The following is a 21,156-nucleotide window of genomic DNA, read 5'->3' on the forward strand; positions in this document are numbered from 1 at the left end:
ATGCATGTTTATTTTTGTGTTTGCATATGTGTCATAATGCCTGTGTCTTCCACTGAGCGTTTGTGTGTACCAGTGTGCGTTTGTGTGTACCAGTGTACGTTTGTGTGTACCAGTGTGCATTTGTGTGTACCAGTGCGCGTTTGTGTGTTTAGAAGCAATACAGCAGAGAAACAGTTCAGGAAGGCGTCCAGTCGCTCCAACTGCATGATGAAAGACGGAGAAACTGAGACCCTGCATGCACACACACACACACACACACACACACAGACACACACACAGACACACACACAGACACACACACACACACACACACACACACGCACACACATGCACACACACACACTCATGCACACACACACTCATGCGCACACACAGACAAATGCACACACACACACACATAAACGCACGCACGCACGCACACACACACACACAAATGCACACACACACACATGTGCACACACACACACAAATGCACACACACATACAAATGCGCACACACACGCGCACGCACACACACACAAATGCACACACACACACATGCGCACACACACAAATAAACGCATGCACCCACACACGCGCACACACACACACACACATACGTACGCACGCACGCACACACACACAAGCATACACACTCACACACGCACGCACACATACACTGGCAGACAACTCTTCACACTAGCGCAAACACACGCACACACACACACACGCACACACAAGCATGCATGCAGGCACGCAAGCATACACACTGGTACACGTTGGTAGACAACTCTTTACACACGCACAAACACACATGTACGCAAACACGCGTATACACATATGTGTACACACACACACATGCATACACACACATACACACGTACATACACACACACGTACAAACACACACACACACACAGAAAACCTAGATAGCCAAATTGCATTGTGCTGGTCAGAAAGAGAAATATGCAGACTTCAGCAATAAAACATGATTAATTGTTGCACTTCTATTATCATAATTGGCAAAATGAAATTAAAAGGGAAAACTGCCTCCATCAGTAGAAACAACAGGACTTCTTTCAGCGACAACTTATAGTAATTGCCTTGAAAACATAAATCAAGCGCTGCTCACAAACAACACGCACACACTCTGAGCCGGCTGCAGCCATCGATCAGGAGAAGATATCCTGTTTCCATCTGGAGCGAAGCAGAAGACAAGATATCACACACACGCGCGTGTGTGTGCGTGTGTGTATATGTGTGTGTGTATGCATGTGTGCGTGTGTGTGTGTGTGTGTGTGTGTGCTGTGTGCCAGTATGTGTAAGTATGTGTGTGTGCACACGTGTGCAGGCGTGCATGTGAGTGTGTGTGCGTAATTATGTGTGTGAGCGTGCGTGTGTGTGCGTGTGTGGCTGTGTGTTTGTGTGTGAGCGCGTGTGCATGCATGTGTGTACATGCGCGTGTGTATGCATGTGTGTGCGTGTGTTTGTGCACACGTGTGTTCGAGCATGTGTGTGTGCGTGTGTGTGCGCGCGTGTGTATATGTGTGTGTGCGTGTGTGTGTGTGTGTGTTTGTGTGTGTGTGCGTGCGTGCGTGCGTGTCTGTGTATTCCACAATATGGCTGGATTGAACCAACAATGATTGTGTAAGTTTAAATCAAAAAAGATTTAATTTAAACTTCTCTTCAAACGTTGTGTTGCAGGTTAAACTCCAGTCTAAACTGTGGTCCGGTCTTAACTTTAGACTCTAGTCTAAACTGTGGTCCGGTCTTAACTTTAGACTCCAGTCTAAACTGTGGTCCGGTCTTAACTTTAGACTCCAGTCTAAACTGTGGTCCGGTCTTAACTTTAGACTCCAGATACACTGAGCTACATAATCACAGGAAGTTAAGGGACAGACTCTGAACCTGAAAGACAGGCTCTTATATCTTTACTTCTGCTCGTTCTGCTGTTGTCTGTTTGATATCAACTATTATATTAGGAATATAATATTGCTAATATTGTTAAATCAGACAGCTTTATGTATGTGTGTGTGTGTGTGTGTGTGTGTGTGTGTGTGTGTGTGTGTGTGTGTGTGTGTGTGTGTTTCTCTCCTCCTGATCATGCAGTCAGCCTCTATGAGGTGGCCTCATGGGATTTGTATGCATTTGTGATTTATTGATCTGAGTTTCTTTTCGCAGCGCAGCTTTTCGGAGCAGTCGTTCACCTTTGTTCTCCTCCCCCATCTCTCTCCCGGTGTCTTTCTTCTCCTCCCCCATCTCTCTCTCGCTCTCCCCTCAGTTCCTATTGAGCTCGTAGGACAAGAGCTGAGGTAAGGAAACACCTTCATCTTTGTGCAAATCCCTTTCATAAAGTTCTTTTATGTGCACCGTAGAGCCCCCCGGCACTTGTAGACTCACTATCAGTGCTTCTTTAGATGATGTACTGTATATATATATATATATATATATATATATATATATATATATATATATATATATATATATATATATATATATATATATATATATATATGATTTTATTTCTCATCGTCAGCACTTCTCAGCTCGTGGTCAATGCCTCCAACAGGCTGCTATTGATTTCTCACGGCCTTTTTGCCATTTCCTGCTATGAACACATACAGCAGCAATGAAAGGGGCGTTAGATCTTTTTTGCGATCCGATCGATGGATGATGAAGACGATGGTGAAGGCGATGCTTCTGTTTCTCTGTTGCTCTCCTGAGTTCTCCTCATTGTCCTTGTTCCAAATAATTTTTCATCTTCTCTCATGTTGTCACACTTCTCCTGCGAGCACATCACTCCAAAAAAAACCCTTCTGATTTAAAAAAAAAAAAAAGAAGAAGAAGAACCAGTAGGGAGGCCAGAGAGCACCTCATTTAAAATGCAAATTCAGCCATTTTTAATAAGTGAAATTAATATTAAGGATAATTGGAGTAATAAAGGGCAATTGCTGGGGGGAAGTTAATGATAATTTAAATGAGCTGTCCTGAGGGGTCATGGCAACCTGAATCAGAGGAGAGGGAGATGATGATGATGATGATGTTGATGATGATGGTGAGCAGAGCAAGGGAAATTACAGCAGGTCTCGGCTGATCCTTATCGCTCATATAACAGGATACAGGCCAGGCTTGATGTACGACATACAATATGATGTTCTGCGCGGCTTGATTCCACCTGCATTCATGCATGTGTGTGTCTGCTGATCTTTGTGCATGTGTGTGCTCACTTTGCATGTCTTTGCTTTGTCTTCTTGATTTTGGTCTTTGTTTATTGCCTGTGGTTATCACTGCCTCTGAAATGCGGCGTGTGTTAAACATATCTCTAACCTCCATCCATCCCATCCAGCTGCCCCACCCCTGGATGCAATGGCTCTGGCCATATCAGTGGGAGATACTCACGACACAGAAGGTAGGGCAGATTAAAACCCACCCTCTGTCTGTCCTTCCTCTCTGTCTGTCTGTCCTCCTCGTCCTCCTCGTCCTCTCTCCACAGCATCTGCTTTGTAAAAAGATACAAACGTAATGCCTTGATTTATTTAAAAGGACATTATGGGAGACGCACGTATTTGCTTTCATGCCGAGTGTTAGATGATAAGAGCAATACCGCTCTCGTGTCTGTACGCTGATTATAAAGCGACAGTAGCAGCAGCCCGCTAGCGTAGCTTAGCATTAAAGTGACAATCTGTGTTCGTCCAAAGGCACAGAATCCACCCACCAGGACCACACAAAGACAAACACAACTCTCTGGCCTCCCTCAGCGCTTCACTCACAGTTACGAGACTCCAGGAAGTCACGTTTCCAGTCTTGATGCTCAGATAAGAGATGATGTCAGGACTGAGACTCACGTACGCAGTCCCAGCCACGCAAACTCTGTACATTCCTGTGTTTAGTTAGAAAAAATACCAAATAGGCAAAGAAATTATAAAACCAGGAAATAGTAAAAAGATACTAATAATAAAGGACTTGGTGGAGCAGACCTTTTTTTTTTCTTGTGTTAATCATCTTTAGACCTTTGAAGTTTATGCTGTTTCTTAAGCAAAAAGTAATCAAACCTAGAATCCACATTTCTTTACAGCTTGAGATTGTTGAGATTAGACCAAAAGAAAATATCTGTTGTTAAGATTGCACAGAACCTCACAAATCTAAATCTCAGTATTACAGTTTTCAGTGGACAGCAGTGAGACGTGATTTCTTCGGGTTTCATTGGAGCGTAATTCTGCCTCCGTCCTCAGAGACCTGGTGAGACTCGGGCAGCTCACTGGCTTGTGACTCCTCTTTATTGAGGGGCAGATATTAGCTATCTGTTTACATGCGTGTTCCTTCAGCAGGCAATTTCAGATGCACTTTGTTTATAGATCGTCCCCCAATCTCCCTTTGGCATCTCCCAGGTGAGAGTAAGAGGGAGTTTATTGGATTTCACCCTCCACTGCCTCGCCTGCCCGTCTCTCCATACACGTTGTTCATTAAACGTTGCAGTCAATTGGCTGACATCACTTGTGATTTCTGAGTGAGCCAGCTTAGTCCCTCCCACGTGTGCTAACTCAAACTCTCTGCCAAAAACCCCTCTCCATCCCTATTCATGTCAAAGCACACCAACACCCTCTGTCATGCTGCTTGAAGTCACCCATGCACACAACGAGGTGCATGAAGTTCTGTTTGGGGTGTTTGGGACTTCCGGTTCCAACCCTGCTTGGTATTCATGTTCCTGTTCTCGCTGTGCTTTCTTCTTCCTCCCTCCAATAGCATTCTGGGTTGCCCGATAGCCAGAAAGCGCCGTCTAGAGGAAGCAGAGGCCGAGCAGGAGCAAGAGCATGACACCGAGCGGCCCGCATCCAAGAGGAAGGCCCAGCCTCTGAAAATGACTCTGGACGAGGGCTTCAGTGCAGAGAGCGACGCCAGCAGCGAGGCTGAGGGCGAGGGAGAGAAGGATGGAGAGACAGCTGGAGAGGACAAGAAGGTGGTGGATGAGGTGGAGGAGGAGGAGGAGGACAAGGAAGAAAGGAGGGCAGCTGTAGAGGAGGAGACAGATGAGATGACAGAAGATCTGACGCAGGATGGACCGACAAATAGACAGGAGGAGGAGTCACAGATGGAGGAGGAAGAGGAGAAGGAAGAGGAGGAGAATACATTTGCTGCGGATGAAGGTGAGCTTTCTCTACCTGAGACCAACCACAGCAATCTGCTTCACCGGTGAGGAAGATCTAAGCCATCAGCTTTTCAACCAATCCTCCTGTCTCTAAATCGTAAAAGATTATTCACGATGAAAGATGACAGAGTGGTTCCAGCTTTTTTTCCACCATTCTTGAGCACCGTAAACTGAATATCTCTGGACTTTAAACTGTTACTTTAACTAAACAAGACATTAAAACTCTGGTGACAATGAACAATTAACAGGAAGAGGTGAAGATGGTACTCGAGTGATGAAGTATTTCACTTCTATAACGTTAACGAGCTCACACAAGATATGATGCCTGTGATCAGGGTTAAGCCCCAACAGGCTGGATCATACATTTCCCATAAAGCAACTCAACAGTGTCTCAAGCCTTAACCAAGATGTCCCTGATAACATCACAATGACATCATCGGGGTCTGTTTTATTTATTTATTCATTAAAGCTGCTCTAGAGACAGAAAACTGTTTCCACAGGCTGAGTGGTGCTCAGAAGTGCTAAATTCCTTTTAGTGCTCCTTTAATCAGTGACACAATATTATTTGTAGTTCTTTGATTAAGGTTCTTTGATTACGGTTTCCTTTGATTAACAATTAGGATGGAGTTTAATCTCAAGCTTTATTGTGTTTGACTTAACATAATCTTTTTCATTTGTAAAACCTTGTGTTGGTGGTGGTGTGGGCGCTGCCTGAGAGTCTTCACCCAGGGCACGCATGTCCCCGACCCTCATCATCACATGCAATGCAGTTAGCATTTAGGGAGTGTGCAATAACATAGAAAGAGTGTTTTCTCTGATAATGCCACATGGTGAACAACTAATATGAGGTTAAATCATCAGGAGCAGAGCTATAGTTAACATTAGCTGTTTGCTGTTAGCAGCTAGCTGGCTAAATAACGGAGCTACCAGCTAACATATGGGAAAGGACTCTATCGCCTAAGTTATATGTCCTTTACATCTACACACTCCGTTTCAGTGAATGAGTGAGTGGGCAGGGAGGTGATACCATGAAGACATTACTGAAAATAGGTTTAGCTCACGTGTGACTCACCTTTTCCTCCGTGTCAGCGCTCTGACCTCTGACCTCTCACCTCATCTGCTTCCACAGAGGAGGAGTGTGTGATCATCGAGCCGGAGCTTGGAGCAGCGCCACCTGCAACCGAGGAGTGCCAGTCTCCCTCTCAGAGTGCAGAGGAGGTGGCCAACTCTCTCCTCCACCTCGGCTGCGTCTCCGACAACAATGCTCCGACCGTGGCCATTCAGCAGCCCGTTGCCGTGGAGACTGAGGAGGATGTCCCTGTGGCAGCCGAACGAGGGGAAGAAGTAAAGGACGAGCAGGCGGGGGGCATGAATGAGGGGGAGGAGGAGGAGGAGGAGGTAGAAGAGGAGGAGGAAGAGGAGGAGGAGGCACGCAGGGTTCAAGCGTCAGAAGAGGCATCTGTTCTGCAGAAAGAGGCAGCTGAAGAGGAGGAAGAGGAGTTGGAGGAGGAGCTAGAAGATGAGAAAGGAGATTGCCCGGATAGGAGCAACCATGTAATCCAGGAGAACCACCAATATCTGATCGAAGAAGATGTCCGTCACGAACAGATCAAAGATGATGAGGTGGAGGAAGAAGAGATGGTAGCGCCAGCAGACCAAAGCCGGGGCACTCCAGTAGAAGAAGAGGAGGAGGAGGAGGTAGAAGAGGAGGACGAGGAAGGGGAGGAGGAGGAGAAAAATGAAGAGGTGAACCACATTCTGCCCATTTCTGATGTGTCAACGGCCATCCGCACCATCACCAGCACCGCAGCAGCTCAGGGAACACACATCAAGGCAGAGGCCCACAGGGCCAGTCCCCCGGAGGACTACAACTCACTCAGTCCACTCCACAAATATGACTTTCATAAAGGTAGCCCGCTCCACAACTACAAGGCCAGCCCTCCTTTAAGCTACAGCTCGCACAGGGTCAGTCCACTGGAGGACTACTTCCCCAACCTCAGAGGCGAGAACTTTAAGATGCACAAAGCCGTGTCCTCCGCCTCTCCCGACATTATCGAGGTGCGATCCGATCGGTCCGAGGAGAGAGACTTTGACGATGTGGACGGGGACGACGAGCGCGACGACGAAGACAGCCTGTCGCAGCGTTCCACGGTGACGGACGAGTCGGAGATGTTTGACATAAGCCGAGGGAACCTGGGCCTGCTGGAGCAAGCCATCGCCCTGAAGGCGGAACAGGTGAAGCCGGCCGGGCCCAGGGAGCTGCTCCGCACCCCAGATATCCACCACCAGCGGTACTTCACCATGGATGACAGGCCCAAGCACCTGGACGTCATCCGCAAGAGCTACTTCAGCAAAGGTAGGGCGGGGCTTAGAGCAGAGCTCGCGTGCACTGACACAGGAGAGGAGGGAACCTTTAGTCCTCTGTCTTCTTTTAAAAGCTACGTCAGCATTATGTGGTAGTGCTGCTACAAGCAGGGTCGTCACCTTGATGGGAAATTCAAGGACACTCCTACATCTGACACTTACTCACCTGCTGAGAGCAGTAGGACAAACTACAAAAGAGGAAATTGTAGTTTTATGCTTGCATTGAAAGCCGAAACTCCTCTACATTTTGGGAAATGTTGTTTTTAATATTATTTTTATTATGTTAAGCAAGAATACCCGTATCGTGTGTGGTAAATAGAAAGCTAAAACGATACGCTTAGCTTAGCATAAAGAAGCAGGGGGAAGGAGAAGGGTCTTTGAGGGGGTCCTTCAAAACATTGTTGATCCTCATTGGGTTTTAAGAGAATAACCTGCATTTGAACATGGTCAGGAAAGTCGCAACATGAGTTGTTGTCAATGAACTAAACTCTTTAAAGTCACTGCTTATTCCATGTAGAGTGAACGTCTGGCCTAAAGAGTGAACATCTGGCCTAAAGAGTGAACGTCTGGCTTAAAGGGTGAACTTCTGGCTAGAAGGGCCGGTTCTCTTGGGATTCTGCCGTGTCGTCTTTGTAGGAGGACTGTTTGTGTTAGCAGCCACTCTAAAACAATGGAGGTGAATGAATTGTTTTTGTAGAGAAGAAATAGTTGAAGGACTCTACAGCGTCATGTGTTGCTCAAACACAACATTGGAAACGTCATAGCTGCTGTAACCGACAGGCCGTGCTGTAACACACTCCATCCAGCATTGAAGTGATTCGGATTCAAAGGGATTTATTAGCAGAAATGGAAGCTCGCTGTTTACTCCTCCTCGAGTCTTTATGTTAAGCTAAGCTCACTGTCCTCCGGCCTTAGTGTAGCAATAAGTGGTTTGTGTTCCTTTGAAAGGTTTTAATGCACCAGCACAGAACGCGTTCACATCGCTCATCAGCGCCGACACGGTTCCCTGTGTCGGGTTACTTCTGTCAGGAAAGTTCATCTATGTACAGTAATGTCATGAATGGAGAGCAATGGTTTCCTCCAAAGTGAATGTAAAAAACAGGGAGTCCATCTGCGATCGACAGGCCTGAACACACAGGAGCACAGCACAGGAGCAGCACGAGGTGCCTTCTGCTGAACTGGATGTTTAACAAACAGTGTACCAAATAAACAGAGAGGATGAGTCACGCAGCCTCTGCCTGGATCCTCCCCTCTCCGTTGTGATGTGGATGAAGTGGTTCCAGCTGAATAGACTTCCGTGAAGAGAGGAAGTGCTTGAAGAGAGGGTGAGAAGGGACAACAGCGAGAGAGACGACAGCACGTGTTGAGGGGAAGGGAGGTTGTTCCACAGTCGCCGTGTTTACATGCCGCATGTGTTCGGCCTCGTATTTCACAGCTGGCGCGGTGCCCACTTGTCAAGCTCCTCGCAGTATCGCAGTAGTGTGATTACATGGCTGCTCGTGCTGCCCTCTCCTTGGCCTCAACTCCCTCCCGTGGTGACGTTCCTGTTCTGCACAACGCTAATTAGGAGATGCATGTCTCGTTAACATTCAATTTGAAGGCCAATAGAGCATCACACCCTCCTCTTGCTCCTTTCTCCCCTCTAGTGCCGCTAATTCTGGCTTGCTTACTACGAGTAGCAGCAGGGAGGAGTAGGCGTCTTTAATTATGTGTAAATCGTGGAGACATTATTTCCCCCGGATGTATTTTCAGGTGTTGTTTTGTCCGAGATCTGAACGAGATCCTTGGAAGACTGGAAAATCATCAAAGCGTACGGGATAAGTAGGTCGACTTTATTCCGGGTTAACTAAAAAAGCTGTAATATTTATTCCATTGGATCGTATTTCATCCTTGGGAGCATTGAGAACAAAACACATTCAAATCACATTCAGACGACCAAACAAAACAGCTCTTAAGACACGAGGAGCAGACACAGATGGCGTTGCTGTTGTACAGTTGTCTGAAAATATGTCTGGATTTGAGATTTCATGCTTAGCCAAGCAGACTGATGCATTAAACACTTGGCTTTGTCCTCCTTCATTCATCCTACTCTCTCCTCTCCTCCTCCATCCAGAGAGCAGTAGGCCAGAGAAGCGGGAGATCAAGTGTCCCACCCCGGGCTGTGATGGGACGGGTCACGTGACCGGCCTGTACCCCCACCACCGCAGCTTGTCAGGCTGCCCGCACAAGGACAGGATCCCCCCGGAGAGTGAGTGTTCTCCTTCGCAGCGGAAAATAAGCACGGAGAGACGACGAGTGACAAGAAAGGGCAGAACACATCACCTCACCGTGGAGCGCCGCATCCAGCGCCGTGACCATTTGAATCTTCTAAACATCTCACTTTGAGCGTCGGGATACAACCCAGCTGTTGAGTCTTCACATTGCACACCCCGCTGCTGCAGCAGCAGCAGCAGACATGTCTGTGGACGGGTAAAAAGGTTAACAGGCTGTCAAAATTCAAATGACATGTTTTGGATTTGGCTCCCTGACTCGGTTCTCTGCACTATGCAGATCGCAATCTGCAGTGGTTCCTCATCTCCCAGACATGAATGTCAGAGGCCACCTTCCTGTAGCCATGACGACAGGTCCATTTAATGCCCATTCCCCGCTATTATATATGATCCTTTTACTGAGGGGCCGTCCTAACCCTATTAGGAGGCAGGGGAGGTCTTATTGCTGATGATTATTGCTCTTCAAGTTTTTATCATTTCAGGTTCATATTTTAATATATATATATATATATATATATATATATATATATATATATAGAGAGAGAGAGAGAGAGAGAGAGAGAGAGAGAGAGAGAGAGAGAGAGAGAGAGAGAGAGAGAGAGGAGCAGTTCACTCATTTAATGAAACTAATAACTGCTTTTTGGCAGCTGTGTTTGCCGGTTGTCGAGAGGAGGGTTTTTTGTATCTATTATATTTATGTATATTTATAATGCTGGGCTGTCTTGGCTTTGAACAAAAGGAAAAAACAAGATTCAACCCGTCCCCCCGACTGACTTATTTGTGTGTGTGCGTGTGTGTGCGTGTGTGTGTGTGTGTGTGTGTGTGTGTGTGTGTGTGCATTTGTCTTCTCCTCAGTTCTGGCCATGCATGAGAATGTGCTGAAGTGTCCGACCCCCGGCTGCACTGGTCAGGGCCACGTTAACAGCAACCGTAACACACACCGCAGGTATTCATGCACACATTACTATCAGTTCAGATCTGTATTTGTAGTGAGTGTGTGTATGCATTTCCCTTCGCAAGCTCATGTATTCATATATGCAGTCCACATCAATGTGATGCAGATGTCCATGCTCAGCAACATCTTTGTCTCCTCTAGTCTTTCTGGGTGTCCCATCGCTGCTGCAGAGAAGCTGACCAAGGGCCACGATAAGCAGCATCTCTCTCCGGCCGGCAGCGAGCACCTCAAAGGAAGTCCCAACGACCGAGTGTTAAGGTGGGCAAGCAGAAGATATACTGGAGGTCTTTGAAATAGTTATTTTTACAGTCCTGTCTTCTCACATGAGATAAGTGGGAAGCCTCAGGACTTCCTCTCTTCAGCATGAACCTCAATGGAAACGTCCTGGACTCCATTGTGGACTCATCTACGCTGCATTCTTAATGAACACATTTCCTCCCAGATTACGGGTGCAGTTTAAAACATGTGATTCACTTTTTGTAAATTGAAGAAAAAAAAACTAAACTACCTGGCTAGGTTTAGTGAAAACAAAGTTAGTCCATTGAACACATGTAGGAGACCAGGCGCTGTAGGTTCAGGATTTACCTCAAACTCGTTCTGTCAAATAGACAAAACACTTTTTGTGTATGAATGATTGACAACAATGTGAATCCGTACCGTATCCAAGCAGAGAACCTTTCACTTCCATGAAAGCCTGCTCAGTCCATCCCGAGGTTAACTCACTGCAGAGACACAGAGACACAGAGACACAGAGACACAAAGACACAAAGACACAGAGACACAGAGATACAGAGACAAAGAGACATAGAGACACAGAGACACAGAGACACAGAGACACAGAGACACAGAGACACAAAGACAGAGACACAGAGACATAGAGACAGAGAGACAAAGACACAGAGACACAGACACAGAGAGACAAAGACACAGAGACACAGAGAGACAGAGAGACAGAGACACAAAGACACAAAGACCACAGAGACCATAAAGACCACAGAGACTACAGAGACCACAGAGACCATAAGACTACAGAGACCATAAGACCACAGAGACCCTCACCACAAGAGGTCCCTCTGGGCCGTGAATGTCTCACTGTCGCGAGGACGTGTTGAAGCCTTCAGTGTGACTCGTGACACTGAGATCTCTCCATCTCCTCCCAGCTGGTCAGCGCAGTGATCACAGTCTAAAGAATGATAATTAACACCAAGCAGACACCGGTACTATGCAAAGTCATACGCTCTTCCTCGTTGGTATTTTAATTAATAATGCAGCCGATAAGCTAATTATGCAAGTTACAGGGGCATTGCGAGGGGGATAGAAAAAATAATTGCTTTCCTTGAGGAAAACCTCATCAGTGGTCGGACAAAGCATTGAGGATTAAAACATAATAAGGCTTGCTTTGTTTTTCCTCTTCAGATTGTGATTAACTGAGCTGGGTTGTCAGTCATATGAGGGCTGAAGAGCTCCTCATGCCATCCGTGCTCCAGCGGAGGCCATGTTGAGTCAATAAAAAGGAAAGAATCCCCTGTGATCAGTGGTAGAACGCTTTTACATGAAAAGACACTGAGAGGTGACTTCAGTCACACAGGACGCACAGGAGGAAGAAAAGGGGCGGGGCCAGAGGGGGTACCGCACCATCCTCCCCTCCTCCTCTTCCTCCTCCTCCTCCTCCTCCTCCTCCTCCTCCTCCTCCTCTCCTCTCCTCTCCTCCTTGTCCTCCCTCCTCTCCTCTTCCTTCTTCTCCTCCACCCTCCTCCTCTACCTCCTCTCCTCCTCCTTCCTCCTTTCCTCCTCCTCCTCCTTGCCTCCTCCTCTCCTCTTCCTCTCCTCCTCCTCCTCCTCTTCCTCTCGCCTTCTCCTCCTCTCCTCTTCCTCTTCCTCCTCTCCTCTCCCTCATCCTACTCCTCCCTCCTCTTCCTCCTTCTCGTTCTCCTCTTCTGCTCCTCCTGCTGTTCCTCTTCCTCCAAGAGCAGGAGGTGGTATAAAGCTCATAATCTCCTCCTCCTCCTCCTCCTCCTCCTCCTCTTCCTCCTCCTCCCCTTCCTCCTCCAGAAGCAGGAGGTGGTATAAAGTCCTTCTCATCTCCTCCTCCTCCTCCTCCTCCTCCTCCTCCTCCTCCTCCCCCTCCTCCTCCTCCTCCTCTTTCTCCTCCTCCTCCTCCTCCTCCTCCTCCTCCTCCAGGAGCAGGAAGTGGTATAAAGCTCATAAACTCCTCCTCTTCCTCCTCCTCCTCCTCCTCCAGGAGCAGGAGGTGGTATAAAGCTCATAAACTCCTTCTCTCCTCCTCCACCTCCTCATCCTCCAGGAGCAGGAGGTGGTATAAAGCTAATAAACTCCTTCTCTCCTCCTCCTCTCCTCCTCCTCCTCCTCCTCCTCCTCCTCCTCTTCCTCCTCCTCCTCCAGGAGCAGGAGGTGGTATAAAGCTCATAAACTCCTTCTCTCCTCCTCCACCTCCTCATCCTCCAGGAGCAGGAGGTGGTATAAAGCTAATAAACTCCTTCTCTCCTCCTCCTCTCCTCCTCTCCTCCTCCTCCTCCTCCTCCTCCTCCTCCTCCTCCTCCTCCTCCTCCTCCTCCTCCTCCAGGAGCAGGAGGTGGTATAAAGCTCATAAACTCCTCCTCTCCTCCTCCTCTTCCTCCTCCTCCTCCTCCTCCTCCTCCTCCAGGAGCAGGAGGTGGTATAAAGCTCATAAACCGGTGCTGTACAACACAAATGTGCCCTCTGCTGATAAGAGCTTTTAATCCTGCTAAGTACACCGTTGGCCCTATCTTTACTCTCTCAATGTCTCTCTACCTCCCTCTCTCCTTCTCTTATGTTCTTCTCTCCTTGTTGTATTTGTTTCTTGTGTCGATTGTGTGACTCTTTATGAGTTGGATCCACTTTTTCATCCCATCTCTCCTGACGATCTCTTCTTTAGCTTTCGTTGCTGTGACCCTGCAGTCCTCTTAACCCGGCCACCTCCCCCTCTTCTTTCCTCCTCCAGGCCCATGTGCTTTGTGAAGCAGCTGGAGGTGCCCCAGTACGGCAGCTACCGGCCCAACATGGCACCCGCCACGCCTCGTGCCAACCTGGCCAAGGAGCTGGAGAAGTACTCCAAGGTGTCCTTTGACTACGCCAGCTTCGACGCTCAGGTGTTCGGGAAGCGCATGCTCGCTCCAAAGATGCTCGCCAGCGAAACGTCACCCAAAGCCTTCAAAAGTAAGAGAGGACCGCTGGTTGTTTATAATGTGCTGCTTCCAGTCTTTATGCTAAGCTAATCAGCTACTGACTCCAGATTCACATGGAGCGTACAGACATGCGAGCGATGTCGATTGTCTCTAATACGATTAGTTTGAATGACTTTACCGCAGCAAGCCTTTAGGGCGGCTCTCCCGGCAGGAGAAGAAGTGACATCCCTCAGCTGACAGTTCCCTTCTCGTCCTCCTCCAGCTAAACCCTCGTTCCCTAAGTCCCCGTCACCGAGCCTCAGTCTCCACGGTTACGGGAAGAGCTCCTCCTTGGCCTACGACTACTCCCATGATGCCGAGGCCGCACACATGGCGGCCACCGCCATCCTGAACCTGTCTACGCGCTGCTGGGAGAAGCCCGAGAACCTCAGCACCAAACCCCCGATTAAGGTGAACAGATGATATAAATGTGTCTTTCATCGCCAGTGTGTCAGAGATAAAACAACTTGTGTTTATGGGTGATGTCATAGTTATGAAGTGTTACCCTCTTCTCTGGCAGTTGGTGTGCCTCTCCTCTTCCTCTCTTCTCAATTCTGCCACTTCTCTTCACCACCCCTCTCCTCCTGTCTCCTCTTCTCCTCTCCTCTTTTCTCCTCTTCTCCCCTCTCTTCTCCTCTCCTCTCCTCTTCTGTTCTTTTCTCTCCTCTTCCCTCCTCCTCTCTTCTCCCCTCTTCTCTCCTCTTCTCCCTTCTCTTCTCCTCTCCTCCTCTGTTCTGTTCTCTCCTCTCCTCCTCTCTTCTCCCCTCTCCTTTCTTCTCCTCTTCTCCCCTCGTTCCTCTTCCCCTCCCCTTCCTCTCTTCTCTCCTGTCTTTTGCTCATTTATTCTCTCCCCATCAACTCTCCATGAATATATCATCAGGAGGCATTGGCTTACAGGATGGTGTTGAGAGGCAGTTGCATCACCTCTCCCGTCCTCTTGCATCCTTTCATCCCTCCATCCCACACACTTTTCATGTTGTTATTGAATTTGGCTGACTGCCAGTTCCCTGGATTACTTTGCCACCAGGTAGCCTTTTTTCATTATCTACCGGACGGATCTTCCACTCTCTTTCTCCTCCCCCGCCACTCTTTCTTTCATTTTCTTTTCACATCATTTTTTACTCTCTTTTATCTCCCTCTCTCCCTTTCTGCCGCTCTCTCTCTCTCTCTCTCTGGTCTCCGTCTGTACCGCTCTATCTCTCCCTCCTCCTCCTCTTTCCTCTCTGTGCACAGGAGGTGTAATTGGAGCACCACTTCCCCCATATTGTGATTTTTAAAAGCCTTTTTGCCTCACAGAGGAGAGAAAGTGACTGCTTCATCATTTTCCGCTTTCCTGACATGGTGTTAGAAAGACACAAAGTGAAGATGAATGTCTCTGGCAGCACAGCAGAGCAAGGTGTTGGGCCTTAGCTGTGCAGTACTACAGCGCCGATCAACCAGGGACTGATCTGGAATCAGAGTCAGAGCCAGTTGAAATCCAATATTGAAACATTGGAACACTGAGCTCATCAACCAGGGACATTTCTGGGAACTGTTCCCATTTTTTCTCTCCTCCTAACCCTTTGATTTTTCTGGCCCTTGACCAGCTCTTATGGGCGCCATTTTAGATGAATACTGAAAACACGGCTCATCTCACCCTATGCTCTGTTCACCTGCCAGCACTGTAATAGAGCGCAGAGAGGAGCAATGGTGTTGCTGCTGCTGGCAAAGGATTTCCACAGTGCATTAGATATCATTACGAGCATGCTTAAGCGATGAATGTGCTGTTTTGAACACCAACTATAGCGCCCTGAAAACTGCTGTGCGGCTGGATAAATGCTTGTTTGGTACAAGCTTGAGGGCGGAGGGGCGGAAACAGGAAAAAATCAATCATTTCACATAAAAATTTTGGTTCAGTCTGAGTCTAAATTCCTCTCTCAGTGTAACTGCAGATTATATGAAGTTGTGAATCACAAAAATGTAGGTATGTTAATGTATGTGTCGCTCTGCAACCGAATCTGCTCAAGAGGGTAATTAAATTAATCACAATCATCAACATGCAGGACTGCTTCTCACGCTGAAGTGCACCAGAGGAGACTGCATTAGTCATTTACATTTCTGAAGACGTAATTAGTGTATTAGCTAAGTTTCTCTTTCCCTTATCCCAGTCACCAACTATGTACGGAGCCCAAACGTTTCCAGTGGTAAATCCAAGAATGTGAAGAGTCAGTACAGACCAAAGGGCAGCGACAGCCTCTTCATTTCATGTCTCGTATTTTCTGTTCTTTTCGCAATGATAGAAAATAGGAGACATAATAAGAGAGGTCCACTTCAGATGTTCTCCTAACTCAACCCGCTCTCACCGAATGTTCTGAATAATGAAACTGGCTTCATCATAAATTGGAGGCGTGTGGCTGATTGTTTGTTATTAGCATAGTTAACAATATGTTGTGCCGGGTGCAAAGCCTCTATTACAGAGATGCCACGTCGGGAGAAGAACTTCAGCATTAGTGAAATGGAGGTTCTGTTTTCTAGTGTCAGTCCCAGTAGAGGAACATCAACAAGCAACAAAGAACAGAACGTGAGCCATTCAGAAGATGAACTCATCCAAGGGTTTCATAGTTTCAACGGACCAATAGTATTTCTTTAATAATCCAATCATTATAGATGAAGACAAGAGAACATTGGTGAATCCCAGAAATCATGGCTACGAACAGAAATCAGAGGAAGTTAGTACTTTCACTTCCTGCATGAGGCCCAGTGACTAACCTCTGTAGCCTAAGTAGCATTAAAGGGTTCTTAAAGGTTCTTCACACAAAGTCCTTCTGAATGGGAGGAGCCAGCTGTTGAGCCTGCTAGAGGGGGATGATGCTATTATGAAGCAAAGCATGATGGGATTTCTAAAATGGAATTTTAAAAATCGCCGAAAATATCAATGTCATAATGATGTGTTGAGTTCTCATATTTTACGAATATTCATCTTTATTTCGTTTTGTATTTGTATGTTTCATTTGTATGTTGTCCGTGTGTTTATGTCATGGTATCTCAGGAGTCGGCCATTGAGGTGGATGAGAACGGCACCCTGGACCTGAGTATGAAGAAGCCCATCAAACGAGAGGGCAGCCTGTCTGGCACCAGCCCCGGGGTTCGGTCCCCGGACCCTTCCTCCTCCTCCTCCTCACTCCATCACGGTGGAAGCAGCGGGATGACATCACCGAACCTACACACATACAAGCAGGAGGAGTGGGAGGGCCCCCTGGATTACACCAAACCCAACCGCCAAAGGGAGGAGGAAATGGACGAGGTCAGTACAATCAGACTGAGCTCCAAACACGCAGAGGAAGTATTGCAACACAAATAACAACAGACAAAACCCCCCTTAAGCTTTTTGACTAAGAAAGTCTTCCTTGTTTACATCACTTTGCCTTTCTCTAATCCCTTTGCCTTGTTTCTTTTCCCTCCTTTCTATTATTCATTCATTTCAGGCAAATGACAGAGTTACAGTACAGTTAAAACATAGCACTGTGTAACAGAGGTGGTGTGTCAGGTGCATTGCACCATCCTGACTTTGGCATATGCTAATTTTTACTCCTTTGAACTTTTTCAAAAGAAATATAAAGGGCTTTTGAGTGTAAATTTTTCATGAGGACACCGAGTTTGGAAACGTCATTTGTCTATAAAAAATAGAAAAGGGATAAAAGACTTGTGTGCACATGGTGGTTTGCATAGTTTCTTTGCTTGTATACAAATGTGTAAGGAAAGCCAACACTCAAATGGTCTTAAAAGATCAATACAATCACATAAGTATCATTTAAATGTTAAAAAGATCACAGAGGAATTAAAAGCGCATATGTGCTCATATTTTTGGACTCGTTCTTTAGATGGAGCTCACGGGCCAGTCGTTTGTCTCGTCTGATGCTGAGGACTGTGACATGATGCAGGACTGTCTGGAGGAGAGGAGGTACCCGGGAGAGGTCACAACCCCGAGCTTCAAGGTCAAGTTCCAACCCAAGGATGCCAAGAAAGAGCTGCTCTCGTAGGTTTTTCTCTTTGAGGCTGCTGTGTTTAGATCTAAATGACAAGTTTTACCTTTGCTCTTACTTTAACTGCACCGTAAATGTTACACAACACACAACATCACCACAGATGCTCAGAGATTAATTCAAGCTAGTTAGCTGGTGTTACAACATGCTATTATTGCTAGCTAAAACATTGTTATTGTAACATAAAGTTAGCTGATCAGATGATAATACAAATTGCATCGTGAAAACTAACCAACGGTAGAAATTTGTATTATTGTCTGACCAGCTAACTTTATGTTACAATAACAACAGTTTAGCTAGCAATAATAGCACTATACTTCCTGACAATAGCATTGATGTCCTCTACGCTTACACTTTCACATATTGCGTTCACATTTCTTGTTTCTTTTTGACCAAACTAATGGATCACCCTCAATATGATTCTCATACAGAGGCTTGTTTTGTACTGTCACACTATTACATCAAATGACTTACTCCTCCCACCAATCAAATGTTATTGACTCAATTCAAAGATTAGCAAGGCCACAACTATCAAAGGAAAGAGCAAAATACTAAATTGGTGCTATGCAGTCGTCAGCAGGGGAATAATCAAAACCCCGAAGGCCAAGATCATCAAACCAGATCATCATAGTCAGTTGAATTCATCCTCTGGGGACCATGAATCTCTCCACATGATTTCATGACAATCCAAGTAGTGGAGATATTTCTGTCTGGGCCAAGATGGCGGGCCTATTGAAATTAGCTGCCATACTGCTATTGTGTTAGCTCTGTCCTGTCTAACAGCTCTCTCTATGTATCTCGCCCTGCCCAGGTGCCCTACACCCGGTTGTGACGGCAGTGGTCACATCACTGGAAACTATGCGTCCCATCGCAGGTATGCACCAATGCTGACTTTTGTGGCTGAAACAGTATGCTTGTGCTCTCTATATGAAGTCTTAAAGGAAATGTGAGCTCTGCTGAGACTCTTCTGCCGCCCACTCAGCACCTGAGTCCAAAGAGGACGCAACACGACTAATTCAAATATTTTATTTGATACCGACATGCCAGAGGCCATAATGTAGCGTGAGCTCGCCAAGCAAAGACGGTCATTGACTTTGATATGCATCAGTAATTTACTTCTTGCCGTCTGTCCTCTTCCTCCTAAATGACCTTGGTATGCCTTGCATTCTTGATTTCCCTTCGCTCACTTCTTTCTCCTCTCTCCTTTCATTCCCCTCACTCTCGCTTTCCTGGTTCCCCTTCTTTTCGTCCTTCTCTCCTCTTGCCTGTCCTTCGCTCTTTCTCCTTCCTCTCAGTCTGTCTGGGTGTCCTCTCGCTGATAAGAGCCTTCGGTCCCTCATGGCGGCCCACACCCCTGAACTCAAGTATGTCTGTTCTACACCTCCACTGCCTTTTCACTGCCACTTCAATGCTCTGCTCCAGACGCTGTCCAGCGCCACAATGCTTCATTCTGCTGACATTAGCTCATCTTTTGTTGCCTGCTGCTGCCTCTGCTGCTGCTGCATCTGCAATGACACTTTTTCCCGGCTTGGACTATGCTTGCTTTCACTTCAATCAGTTGATGTTAATGTGAAATGAATCAGTAATTTTGAAGTAGACGTAGTTCTTTTGTAGGCTTTTCAAAGCCCCTATACATACAAGAAGTGTTTAAATGGCAAAGAGACGGAGAAGAGTGAATTCAACAGACATTGCTCACAAGAGGAAAGAAGATAATGTGCAAATATAAGCGTAACATTCCTCTCATCTGCATAATGCCATTTTCACTCTGAATCATCTCCAGTGTTGTTTGTCGTTCTGCTAACCTTGAATGAAATGTTGAACCCCGCTCTGCCCTCTCCTAGATGCCCCACTCCAGGATGTGACGGCTCAGGTCACATCACAGGAAACTACACCTCCCACAGAAGGTAACAACCAAATTACACAAGTGCACACACAAACACACATGGACACACACACACACACACACACGCACACAGACACACACACACACACACACACACACACGCACGCACACAGTCAGCCAGAGAGGGCAAGTGGCAGTTCATGGTAGAATTAGACAGGGATCACATACTCACACATTTCCACACCTTTCCATTATTCTATTTCCGGCCATATTGGGCTTTTTTGAGTTGATTTGGTTTGTGATTTGGTTGAACAACCTCTGTAAAATTGTTCTTCCTTATAATGTGCTCTCCCTTTACCAAGCAATCACTTCACCAGACCTTTTTTCAACCCTATGTTATCAACTCCATACTTTCTGTTTTCAGTATCTCTGGGTGCCCGCGTGCCAAGAAAAGTGGAATTAAAACTCCTACCAAGGACAACCAGGAGGACTCCGAGCTTTTAAAGTTCGTACCGCTCAGAAAGCCATAATGTCTGCTTTTAGCGAGACCGACGGTAAAATTAAAATGCAATAAAAAAGAAAAAGACAGAGGGAGAGGAAAGTCACGGTGAATCATATGCAGAGGTAGTGACCTGCCCTCAAAATTGAATCAGGCCTTTACTGATGGGAAAATACACTTACTGCAGATACTGACTCTGAATGTAGTTCATGGTAGAGTATTGTAGAGGAGATTGTCAATACATAAGAAATACATCGGCTTCATATTGCATTTGCACACAAAACAGTTAATGTAACAGCATGTTGATAACAGCAAGTGCTAAACCTTAATAGCTCTTGCATCAATGATATTATTCAATGTTTAAACTAAGATGTAAGAAAAATGAATTTGGCCCAGTAGCGAAAGTATATAACGTAAATCTTGATTGTAATATTCTCAACTTTCTCGACAGTTTCTATGTTTGGATTCTTTTTATCTAACCTTTGTGCCTTCTCACTCTCTTTCTTTCATTCTTTTCTCCCGCTCTTTACCACTTCTTCTCCCTCTCCTCGTTTTTCTCGTTTTTCTTGTTTCCCTCCTGTTCTCTGCTCCCTGCAGATGCCCGGTGCCTGGCTGCGACAGTTTAGGTCACATCAGTGGGAAGTACGCCACCCACCGCAGCGCCTATGGGTGCCCGCTGGCTGCCCGCAGACAGAAGGAGGGGCTCCTGAATGGCACCCCCTTCAACTGGAAGGCCTTCAAGACAGAGGGGCCTATTTGTCCAACCCCAGGTTGTGACGGCTCCGGCCACGCTAACGGAAGCTTCCTCACACACCGCAGGTAAGCTTTTGACCACCGATAATACCTGCTTTTGGGTCCCCACATGAGAATGG

At 46.7% G+C, this 21,156-nt stretch overlaps 1 protein-coding gene across 1 annotated transcript in view; it reads left to right on the forward strand.

The window, feature by feature from the left end:
* Positions 1-21,156, forward strand: part of LOC137800656 (myelin transcription factor 1-like) — a 39,055-nt gene that overhangs the window by 12,333 nt on the left and 5,566 nt on the right. Inside the window, exons 5-20 of the mRNA XM_068597937.1 lie at positions 2,261-2,291; positions 3,326-3,388; positions 4,723-5,123; positions 6,255-7,481; positions 9,603-9,737; positions 10,615-10,705; positions 10,856-10,972; positions 13,698-13,912; positions 14,144-14,331; positions 16,949-17,203; positions 17,781-17,935; positions 18,754-18,816; positions 19,238-19,306; positions 19,784-19,846; positions 20,210-20,290; positions 20,882-21,103. Coding sequence (XP_068454038.1) covers positions 2,261-2,291; positions 3,326-3,388; positions 4,723-5,123; positions 6,255-7,481; positions 9,603-9,737; positions 10,615-10,705; positions 10,856-10,972; positions 13,698-13,912; positions 14,144-14,331; positions 16,949-17,203; positions 17,781-17,935; positions 18,754-18,816; positions 19,238-19,306; positions 19,784-19,846; positions 20,210-20,290; positions 20,882-21,103 — 3,376 coding nt within the window. The remainder of the gene's footprint in view (positions 1-2,260; positions 2,292-3,325; positions 3,389-4,722; positions 5,124-6,254; positions 7,482-9,602; positions 9,738-10,614; positions 10,706-10,855; positions 10,973-13,697; positions 13,913-14,143; positions 14,332-16,948; positions 17,204-17,780; positions 17,936-18,753; positions 18,817-19,237; positions 19,307-19,783; positions 19,847-20,209; positions 20,291-20,881; positions 21,104-21,156) is intronic.

This window comes from Clinocottus analis, unplaced genomic scaffold (assembly GCF_023055335.1).
Source record: "Clinocottus analis isolate CAN_PGR_092001 unplaced genomic scaffold, fCliAna1.0.p SCAF_4, whole genome shotgun sequence".
Lineage (NCBI taxonomy): Eukaryota > Metazoa > Chordata > Actinopteri > Perciformes > Cottidae > Clinocottus > Clinocottus analis.